Here is a 12,296-nt window from a genome sequence, read left to right on the forward strand (position 1 = left end):
TTTCGTAAAATACTATTACTCCCCCTCTTGTATATCAAAGTGAATCCCTTGTTTTAAATTTTTTCATAAAAAAATCTTTTAGCCCTCTCTTGTATATTGAATCTTATTTCTAGTCTTAAGATAGCTGTAAACTTTTTTTTCCTTTGTAAAAAAAATTTCAATATTGTAACCTCCTAGTTTTAAGATATCCAAAATGTAAAAACATAAGCATTTGGCACCGCCAAGCTAACGCATTTGTGCCTATCAAATAAACGAAATGAATAAAAAAAAAAAAAAAAAAACTAGGTCAAAAAGCTGGACAAACTTACTTTCTTCTATTCTATGTATTTTTTTGTATTTATAATATATGGAAATCCTAAATAACAGATTTTAAGCTCATCTTTCATAAAATATCCACCAAACGGTGTGAAATTTGCTTTCTTCTGATATTTTTTTTAAACCCAACATAATTGAAACCATTTTATATATTTATAAATTACCAACAGTGATAATATAAAGTTTTTTTTTGCTGAAGATGACTATTTTCGGGATTAAGGATCCATCATTAAGGAAGATTGTCCTCCGATTTGAACACTTCTGATCAGTATTGATGTGAAATTCACGCCTTAATGCAAAATAATGAGTGATTTCACTCATGATCATGATAAAAACTCACAAAAGTTTACCGGTGACTTCCTGAGGATACACCACTAGCTAGTATATCAAACTTACGGGTTTTCTGACGAATACTAAATACTTAATACTGGACTTTGCATCGGAACAACAAGCGGGAAGCTTATCATTCAAAATTAAAAAAAAAATTTTTTTTGCCCTCTGAAAGATGCAAGTGTCCACTATATTGTGTGGAACGGGTTTTTGATCAGCACATCGAAATAGATTCTACAGGCCATTGTTCAGAGCGGCGTCCTGGCCGCCATGCACACCAAAAAAATATGAATTTTATCGTAGACGTAATTGCAAACATGACACAAATCAACAAACCGTAATTTACGAAATGACGGAACATTACCGTGTTCCATTAAATTTTACATGAAACGTATACTTTACATGCGCAATGACATAAAATTACACTTGCTACCATTCAGAACAAGCGCTGTATGTGGAGTAAAATTACATGATTTACGAAATTAAACGTCATGTAAAATTAAAATCAAACGTAAAACTAAGTTATTTTTGATGCTCGTATATGTCAGGGTCAGGAGACGTAAATTTACATTATTTTTTCTAGGTGTGTGGGACACTCTCCGCTCGAGGCGTGCGCATCAGGTAGAAACCTTTTCATGGCATTATGCGCGTTCCCAGAATGCTTCGCGTTTGCACTGTACGTTCTCGAGACCTGTACTGCCCTTCTGGTGCCCTTGACGAAGTTTCAGTTTTGCGCCCTTTTGGTGTTAACTTTGTCATTCTTTTTAGTTCGACTTTCTAACAATGATTTCGTGTATACATGGAAATGGCTCCGCTCTCCCAAGGCGGTGGCCACACAGGCATTTGCCAATTCTAGTAGTATTGTCAGCGAATATGCCGCGGTCAACTAAGCTTGGAAACTTTTTGACAAAGCATGGGCTTTTAGGACCAACATCTAAAACAATTTTCTCACTATGCTTCAACCTGCCACAAAAGCAGTTTTTGAAATAATTCAGAAGAAGGCTGTGGATGAGGAAATGAGGCTGAATGCTGAACCTGGTATTGAAGCAACACACTTGAGCTTGTCTGAAAACGGTTCTTGGAAGAAACGAGGGTTTTCGTCTCTTTTTGGGATCTCATCAGGGATTGGGAAGTACTCCGGTAAAGTTTTGGACTTCGTTGCCAAAGGCGTTGCCAAAGGCGTTGAAAAAAGTGATGGCTGACATATTTGATAGTTGGCGAATTCCGAGGAATTGCTGGGAGTGAAATAAGTTAATCACGTCGGTGATGCTGACTCTAAAACCTACAAAGCTCTCTTGTATTTGAACCCATACGGTGACGTCACTCTAATTAAAAAGGAATGCGTGGGTAATGTGTAAAAACGGATGGGCAGCCGACTGCCGAGGCGCGGGTAAGCTGACGGACAAGCTGATCAAGCTGATAGCGGATTTAACGACATACTATGGACTAGCGTCTCTGCATCGAACGTGAAGGATCCTAAATGGGCAACTTTTTTACTCAAGTGGCCAACTGAAAAGGATCCGCAGCATCTGAAGTGTCCAGAAGGTGTCAAACGCTGGTGCACGTGGCATGCGGCGAAAGGCGAACGGCGAACTGGCTTTACCCAAACACGACCATCCTCTTCAAAAGAACGTTCAAGATACCATCAAACTCGTGTACGAGGCTCTTTCCGCAGATGATTTTCTACAGCGGTGCACTGGAGAAAATACCCAGAATTCCAATGTTTAAACGGGTGTGTATGGAGACGGGCTCCGAAATATTTGCATTCTACCTCTCAAACCATGGAAAGTGGCAGTTGTATACCTGCAAACTTGTTCAATGAAGGAAGACTGTCATTGCTGAACACTATGAGTGCGCTGGGAGTTGCTGTTGGGTCTGAAGCAGCACATTTCGCCCGGTCCTCTGATAATCAACGTCTGCAAGCTGCCGAATGTAGGCTACGTGGTTAGGCTATATGGCTACGGCAGGACGGCTTATATGAAAAAACAAGAGCCATTTCTCTTCAGGAGCAATTCGAGGTGGAGGAAGGACTGTTATACGGACCTGGCGTAGCAGACTAATCGTAAGTTATCAAACATCCACAGAAAAGGTGTAAAATGAAAATTTTTGGTCAAAATCGTTAAAGTCACATTTTAGTCCGCCAGTTTTATTCTTTGATTTTGAAACATATTAACTCATAACCTTGTTTATAAACCACAAAAATTTCTTCTCAAATTTGACTAAAATATCACTTAGTGGGGGTTCGACATATTGGATCGGTCATTTTGAATTTAAAAAACCTGTTTTAATTCACCTAGAGGTGCAATTGGGCCTTTCTCATTTCTCCAAACTATGATTTAATAGCTGGTTCGTACAATATAACTTTATGGAAATGTCTTTCATTCTTATTACACTTGGTAAGTATATATAAGAGCACCTTTTTGCATTCATCGCGGTATCGGTTTGAATCGGAGTTTTCTATGTGATCGACCTCCACAACCCGTAACTCCGGTGCTGGAAGTCGGATGGAGATGGAATTTAATATCAGTTTCTGGGGACGCAACACCTTTCATTTGAGACTAAGTTGAGCAAATCTAGCCATTTTCGAGAAACCAATATAACCGTTATTCTGACTTTGGATGCTTCCGGATCCGTCGATGGTGGCCAGTGTGGCCAAAGAGACTTTGAATGACTGTTGGGGACCTAGATCTACAAATTCAACAATTGTGTTTACATTTTGGAAAAAAATCACCTTTTTACATTCATCGCAGAATTCGTTAGAATCGGGATTTGCTGCGTGATCGTACGTATCATCCTGTAATTCAGGAACCAGAACTCGGATCCACACAAAATTCAACAGCAGCTGATGGACCTTTCATTTAAAATTAAGTTTGTCAAAATCGGTTCAGAAAATTCCGAGAAACCGATTTGGAAAAATCAACAAATTTTGTTTTGTAACCATACTCTTCAACTCGTAATTCGGAACAAGATGTCGGTTGAAAATGAAATTCAATAGCAACCTATGGGAATATTATACCTTTCATTTGAATCTTAGTTTGTAAAAATCGGTTCAGCCATCTCCGAGTAACCGATGTGGACATTTTGTTAACAAATCCGCACATACACACACATACATACACACATACACATACACACATACATACATACACACATACATACACACAGATATTTTGCGATCTCGGCGAACTGAGTCGAATGTTATATGAGACTCGGCCCTCCGGGCCTCGGTTAGAAAGTCGGTTTTTGGAGCAATTGCATAACCTTTCTATATAAGAAAGGCAAAAGAATAATATTTAATTAGCTTAATAAGCATGAGTTCAATGTTATCTTCATGTGATTATAATTTGCAAAGGTTGGTGGAATGCGTTTGAACGTGTAGGGAATGGGGGTTTAGTAGAGTGGGTGTGGAGGATGCGTCAGAAATCCTTCATCTTATTTCGGTATACGGGGTGGATGAAGGAAATCTGGGCGTGAGGGTGATCCAAGAAGAGGGGAGTGATGAAGGAGGGAGGTGTAAGGGCAAGGTGGGGAGGGGGGAAGGGGCGGCTACGCAATACTCAACTGCATATTTTGCCTTCCATTTGAGACTTGGTTTGAGAAAATCGGTTCAGTCATCACCGATGAACCGATGTGACTTTATTTGTGGAATATGCCCGGAATTCCGGACTTCCGGAATCGTCGATAGTGGACAATATATTCAAAGAATGTTTGATTGGCAATCAGTGATCTAGATCTACGATTAGAAGTAATTTGGTGACCATTTCAATAGTTTTTAGCCTCTGAGGTATTACGATTGTACCGATTTATATGGGAAATTCCAGTGTATCCTTACTAACAACCCTGTAACTCCGGAAGCAAGAGTCAGAACCGAATGAAATTCAGCAGCAGTCAATGGCATTACTGTATCTTTCATTTGAAATTAAGTTCGTAAAAATCGGTAGAGAATTCGTTGTGGAATGGGTGTGATATTAGCTTAGGAACTTGGCAGGTTCCCCGAGGGCGTCATGAACCGTCATAGGTGGCCAATGTGGTCAAAGCTGCTTTGATTGATCATTAGTGATCCAGACCCGCAAACTAGAGTAATGTTACATCAATTTTAATATGTTTTACATAATTTGAACATTATGGTGGTACCAGTTTATATGGGAATTTGCTGTGTGACCGCACTCTTCAACCCGTAACTCCGGAACCGGAAGTCGGATCAACTAAAAATTCAATAGCAGCTTATGGGAGCGTTATACCTTTCAGATGAAACTAAGTTTGCGAAAATCGGTTCAGCCATCTCTGAGAAAATTGTGTGAGTTTAAATGACACACACACACATACACACACACATACACACACATACATACACACACACAGACATTTGCCGATCTCGACGAACTGAATCGAATGGTGTATGATACTCGGCCCTCCGGGCCTCGGTTAAAAAGTCGATTTTTACAGTGATTGCATAGCCTTTCTTTATATGAGAAAGGCAAAAAGCGCTTTAAAATGTCCAAAATCTAAAATTATATTTAATTGTTACAAAATATTCACACTCCACCGAGAATAATTCTTCGAAAGTATTCTCAAAACTTTAAACGCATGTATCTTAACACATGATTTTTTTCATAAGAAAATGGTTCAATTTAAGGACTTCATCTTTTGACCTCTCGAAAGAAAACCTGTTTCATTGACTTATAAAATCTACAAATTATTTGTATTCACTATTTTTGGAGAAGCCTTAAAATTGCAAAAAGGGCAGCAAAATCGATCTATAAGTTTGAGATCGCACCATTAAATCAAATAAGAAGTTTTTTACCCGTTCTTTGGTCATCTCTCCTATAAATTTAGTTTACTTTAGAGCCTTATTATTAGTTTTGCGTTTCAGATCGACCCAGTAAGCTGTATGCAGTTTTGGAATTCCACGCACACTTAGTTTTAGACAGTACATCACCACGGGCGCCATTTTGTTTTTGTAGTCTTGAAAAAAAATTTATAAATTAAGACGAAAATAGATTTTTTTTTTTGAATCCTAAAAACTGTTTCCTTCTATGTTTTTTCTTTGGCCCGAAAAAAATATAAGTTTCGCTTACTTTTTGGTCATTTGAATGAAAACCTCACCGTAGTCCCCGTAGAGCTGTAGAACAGAGGTGTCGAGTTAATCCGACTAAAACTCGATGGTTCTCTTCACGAAGAAGCGAATAACAACCGGGACTCGTCCCTTGCAGTTCTTTTACTCTTAGCTCCTATGTGTGGATCAAATAAAGTACGTTGGAATCATATTGGATTCCTAACTGAATACGTCTATTTACATTGCGTTTAGAGTCAAGAAAGCGTGCATGGCTTTCGGGTAGTGGAAATCAATTTTTGAAAAGACCTGGGGTCTCAAACCTAAATACATCTATAGGATTTGAACGACAATTGTACGTCCAATACTGTCATACGGTTGCCTTGTGTTGTGACAGAGAGGAGAGGTGGTGTTGTCTAGTCAAAGCTCAACCTTCTACAAAGACTGGCCCTCATATTTACATGGGGTGAAGAAATTCTTGCTACCAGCGATAATTTACTCACATGTAGTTTTTCCTATAGGACATTCCATGTGAAGATACCCTCTAAAGAGGAGTGTTTGTTTGGATATATAGAGTGATGACAACAAACGCAAGTAGCCTATTACACCGACGGCTCTCTAATGGAGGGACGTGCTGGTGCTGGTGTCTACTGTCGTGAAATGAGATTGAAACAGTCTCACTCTCTTGGTAGCTACTGTACTGTATTCCAAGCACAAATCTTCGCGATTATGTGCAGAGTTTGTCTGGCAAAGTTTTAAACATCTGCTCCGATAGCTTATCAAGCAGCAATCAAGGTCCTTAGCTCGAATAAATCATGGTCCAGGTGATTGCACATATCCCCGACTACATGGGGAAACGTGCCATTTTAGTCAATGTATTTTGGTTCCTGATTCCCATATCAAAATCGAAAATTGTCATCAATAATTATCATTTGAGAGTTTCACAAAATTAACCTTAACTACTTTTTTTATTTATTTGTTGATATCGACAAGTTTGCAAAACAAGAATTGGTTGTTATTTATTCCATCGAATCGGTTTTGGTGTGCAGAAGCACTTAACTTAAATTAAATTTCCAATCGAATCGGCATTTTTCGCAATGCATTTAAACCCGATTCTGATTTAATGATGAAGACCTTCAAAATGAAACCTTCGATCATTTGAATATGCGTCTATTATTTGAAAATTCGAGAAAATAAATTCAAATGGAAAATGTTTGAAAAACGTGAACTGTGTTGTAGAGATGGTCGGGTTTCAATTTTTTTCGAACCTGAAACGGAGAACTTGAAATTTGAAAAACCCGAACCCGAATATTTTTAAATAAAAAATCCGAACCCGACCCTAACCCGAGAATTAAAATTTTCTAAAACCCGAACCCGAGAATTTCAAAATTTGAAAACCTGAACCCGACCCGAACCCGAAAGTTTAAAATTTTAAAAACCCGGATCCGACCCGAACCCGAGAATTTCAAATCTGAAACTCGACCCGAACCCGAAAAGTTAAAATTTACAACCCGACCCGAAACTTGTCGAGTTCGGGTTTCGGGTCCAAAACCAGAACCCGACCATCTCTACTGTGGTTGAGAGGCTTCATCAAACGATAATCATTCGATGTCCCGCATGATTTTCGATTCAGTGTACCGGTGGAACCGTGATAAGCCATCTGCTCTCAAAAATTTGCAAGTCTGCAATCGTACTGTACGCTGATTATCGATTGCAAATCAAATCTTCCGAAATAGAAGATCCAAATTCGTCACCGGGATGGCATGGGAAAAACGTTTTTTGATAACCGGAGTAAAATTATGTGTTTTCAATATTCTGATCCCTGCTGAATGCATTTTCGCTGGGTGAAACAACTCTACTTATTTTGTTCAAAGTTGACCAGAATTTGGGTAATGCAAGTATGACGCCAATAATCAACGACCACACTGCACTGTAAACAATCACTAATTATACGCTATTAGTGCAATTCTTCTGTGACGCTGGCGGTTTTATGGACTATAATTATTTATATCATTAATATTATTAATTTTTCATTACAGAACCTTTCAGGTATATTCATACACATATAATCACGAATCGACAGCAAGACTCGGTAATATGTCATGGAATTTAGTATCGCACTGATTTACAAGTCTTGGATGTAAATTGTCATCAAACCAGTATGAAAATAATTGACAGAAAAAATGCCATAGTGAACCTACCTTGGTCTCGAGTACAGGGGAGCAGAGGAATCAGCCAATCCCATCGCAGACGAGCTGGAAATGGAGGAGAATTTTGTTCGAATTTCAGCACATGTTTGATTCAATCGGTTAATTTTGAAAGGAAAAAAAGAAAAATAATGTAGGAAATGGTAGGTAGCGATTTTTAGTATAAAGGGGGAACAGCAGCAGAAATTATTTTTAAGAAGGAAACCGAAAAAAAGTTTTGAATCCATTCAAAGTATCAAGGATTACACTGCCTAAGACCTAACAATATATCACCAGAGCGGCAAGGTTAGAAAAAAACCCATGAAAAAATTGCGTGGTAAGAGAAAAAAGCTCTTTCAAAGAAACAGAAAAGCAGAAAAAAGCCGCAAGCGTAAATCATTGTTGTGCACAAACCAAACGGCGTAACAGAACGGTGTAACTGAGCAGGCAACGTAGAGGAGAAAAAAAACAAGTGGAAAGCCTCATCAATCATATGACGATAATGAATTTTTCGCTTTCTCAATCTTTATTCGATACGTGTGGTTTATCCTTGCGAGCCGATCCATTCCCATGCCTCATTGGCTGCCGCCGGCATCGGCAAGCAGCGGAGCGTTCCTTGAAAAAGTTGCAATTCGTCGTATGTACGCCGTAGCAGTCGCGGCGGGGTGGGCGAGCGGTGATAAGTGTAAGAATTTTGCCATTCTGTGGTGGCGCAAAAAAAAAGACGAATCACCGAAAAATTTGTTCTCGTTTTCGATGGGAACAGCGGGAAAGCGACGGAGTAGCTCAAATCCTAGAAAATCGTTAAATCTCCGGATTGTACGTCCGTTGACGATCGACAGGAGAAACAACATCTGCCGCCCTACTGCTGCGGCTGCTGATATATTTTCACACAATGAAAGTATGTATTGGCAATGGCTTTTCGTCGGTGAAAAATAGTGTTTCAATCGCATTCTTTTGTTTGTTTGGGTTTTTCTGTCGCGAACCGGGCATGTGTGAACATCTGCTGGATTACGGACATGACGCCAATTGATGATGGGGGCTGGCTGCTAAACGAGAAGCAGGGTTGGATTGGATTACGTAGCCGAGAGGACACATGCGGGTTTGCGTCTTTCAGATTTTATTTGGCTATAATGGGGTTTTAAAATGTGGCATTTTTATTTCTTTTAGAACCATTCTTTGAAGGGATTATTGTAACTTCCCGTTTCGTAGAAGGTGCAAACATTCAGAATCAGGAACCGGGAAATTCAAACTCATTTAGTTGACTAAATAAGCCATTAAGGGAAAAGATTCCTTAAAAGTGGTGACAGCACACCACCTTGAGGACATCCACAGACAATCGGTTTCCTAATCTCTGCTTATCTCGACAATGAGCACATTGTGTGTATCCGATAAATGAGGAATGACGGTACTCTATGGCCTCGTAGTGCTTCAAAAATAGATTAAAAACTCTTAGTCGAAAGCGCCTCCAATATCTGTGTGTTAACCTTCTAAATCTCACTGGCAGCGGTATTATGAAAAGAAGTTTTCTACATGAGGTCTGGTTTCTCCAAGCAAACAACTTGATTTCGGGTTTTAATAGCTGTTAGCTCTGCCGATTTTCCAATGGGCCATTTCAGAATGATAGAACCTGTCGGTACATTCCGAAGTCATTTTCCCGTTGGCAAACCCCATTCAATTATAATATGAGTATCAAATTTATACCAGTATTGTAGTAAAACTTTCGATTCCTTGCCACGAAGAAGTGCGCATGGAACTGACGCGTATTTAGTATATCTTGAAATTTTTATTTATGTTGACACATCAATCCGTATATCTATCTATATTGGCCAAAAAATACAGTTCCTCTAATTACTACCAGGGCTCCCGCGAACTTGAAGAACTGTCAACTGACGAACGCTACTCTCTTTCATGGCAAATCTTCTCGAAACCCGCGGACACCGGCAACTTTTACATCAATAAAACTTCCTTGATTCACTGACTCGCTGATGCACTTCAATGTTAGCAGTATCCACTTTAAGAAATACTGGAAACCGTTCAAAAATCTAACATTCAAAATCTTTGCCGATTCTAAAAAAAACTGTGACGGGAGCGAAAATTTCACGCGTCCGACGCACTACGCTTGCTTTGATCCATCCTTAGTCGAAAGCGCCTTCAATATCTAGTAAAATTTCATAAACTAGATAGCTTCTGCCAAAAACTTTTTTCAATGTCATTCGCTTACAGTGTGCCAATGCACTTCCCCGCTGATATGCAGGCCAGAGTGATCGATCTTTGGAGCTTTAACGCGACCAACGTTGGGAACTGCGAGAATATTTTTGATGTAGTCATACCACCTTTTAAGTAACATTGGAATGATTCGCTCCATTTCCGGAGTCTTTTACGGAGAAAAACTTTCACCCGCCCATTCCATTGATTCAATAATCTTGATTTTTCGTACAAATTTCCAACTTTTGAAACTACCTGGAAATAACTCAGCGGCAATCGTTGGTGATAACTAGGCGTAGCTTAGAAAGTGTGCTACAAATGCAGCCTGTTACTCATGATCCGCAGCATATCGGTATACAAGTCCGCACTTGATTTCACAATAAATAATTCGGCCATAGTTTTGTCGTACATAAGCGATTCCTTCCTTTTTCTAATAATCTACCAAGATGAGCTGTTATTGCCGCCAGCGACCTCTCCGGTCTTTGATTCCGTGTCAATTCAACTACCAATATGTCATATCTTGTTGGATCCACCTGGTCTTACACGCTGAGGAAGATCTTGCTTTCGTTAGCATGACAACTGGCGTATTTTCATACTTGCTGTCTTTGTTTTATTTTTCAAGGAATACTACAAGTTCCTCTTATGCGGCGCTATTACTACCACTTGAGGTCGCCTTGCCGCATGGATTGGATCGCTATTTATTCTGTAACCAGCAATCTCACTTCGATTTCTCGACGATGGCTGAATCGATTTTCTAGATAGTCCCATGTAAGGTATGATATTACCACTGGTTGATATTGAATTTCATTTTTCATTGACTTTTGGTTCCGGAGATACAGAATGATGAATGCAGTCGTATAAAAGAGCTCTATTTGAACCGATTGTGATGATACCTAGAAGGTAAAAATATCACTGAAATGGGTGCCCAATCTTTCTTTATTTCGATTATAGAGGTTTTAACCTTAGTGTCATTAGCCTCATTTTTTGGGTTAGAAAAAGCTCTTAGAAATATCTGTAACTCTATGTGCGGGGTTGGGAATCGAACCTAGGTGAGTTGCGTACAAGGCAATCAATTGACCACTATACTATGCCCGCCCCTAGGTACCAAATCTGTTGACTTGTTGTCCACATTGACTACCAACGACGGTTCCTGAAGCTCCAATGGAATTGGGCATATTGTGAATTAAGATCACATCAGCTCTTTGGAGAAGACTCAAGCACTAGTAAAGCGATAGATTCAGTATACCCATTCAGTCTGCTTCCACATACAGACGGCACTGGTTACGGGAAGTATTCAAAACGAACGGAGAAAAAGCGAAACAGTGAACAGTTACTCAGTTCATTTGGTACGTATGCACTGAGCTATAGAAATTCTTTACGTAGTATAAGATGTTATCCGGAAAATTGTGTGTCTACACACACAGAAAAATGAACGAATGGATAAACCTTGAAGAGTTACAGTTATCGATAACAATACTTCTTGAAATTGCACGGTTCTGCTAGAAGAGGAACGCAAGTTGAAAGAAAAAAAGCTATAGTGCCGATTACAGGTCCACTTCTTCAGTTCAACCATGTACGGAATATTGTTTTGTTAGTAAGCTGTCACACCAATTTCTCAGTAAATTCCTGACTGATTTCCCTTTCTCATATAGAGAGCTTATGACATCACTCTGAGAATCGCCAACTTATTCCCGGACCAGGGCACCGAGTGTCCAATCATTTGATCAGTTCATCGAGATAGGAAAATGCTTGTATGTATGTATGTGTTACAAAAATGTTACCTCTGTTTCTCTGAGACGTCTGGACCGATTTGCACAAACATAGTATCAAATGTAAAGTACAACCTCTGCATTGGCTGATTTTTGACTATCGGAGTTCCGGTTCCGGAGTTACGGGTTGAAGAGTGCGGCCACACAATTATTTTCCATACAGACTGGTACCACAACGATATCAAAATGATGCAAAACTTATTAACCTTCTTTAGGTGTTAACTTTTTGTATCGAATAATGTGTTAGCGGGTCATATTGACCCCGATTTCGAACTCAGTTTTAAGACACATTTACAGTCAAATCTATATAAACCTGTATCCAAATTGTGTGTTAGAGTTTCAATATTCAGTTTCTAGTAAACATTACCGTTTTGACCAGGTTGGCTAGTGAGAATCGATGCCGAATGGGATCATGCTTGGCAGACATAGATGAAA

At 39.3% G+C, this 12,296-nt stretch overlaps 1 protein-coding gene across 2 annotated transcripts in view; it reads right to left on the reverse strand.

The window, feature by feature from the left end:
- The window catches only part of LOC131691545 (RNA-binding protein Musashi homolog Rbp6-like), a 576,405-nt gene that overhangs the window by 497,327 nt on the left and 66,782 nt on the right, over positions 1 to 12,296 (reverse strand). Inside the window, exon 2 of one of the 2 annotated variants that reach the window (XM_058978050.1) lies at positions 7,900 to 7,953. The exons of the other annotated variant lie outside the window; for it this stretch is intronic. Coding sequence (XP_058834033.1) covers positions 7,900 to 7,953 — 54 coding nt within the window. The remainder of the gene's footprint in view (positions 1 to 7,899; positions 7,954 to 12,296) is intronic. 2 annotated transcript variants of the gene reach the window in all.

This window comes from Topomyia yanbarensis, chromosome 3 (genome assembly GCF_030247195.1).
Source record: "Topomyia yanbarensis strain Yona2022 chromosome 3, ASM3024719v1, whole genome shotgun sequence".
Lineage (NCBI taxonomy): Eukaryota > Metazoa > Arthropoda > Insecta > Diptera > Culicidae > Topomyia > Topomyia yanbarensis.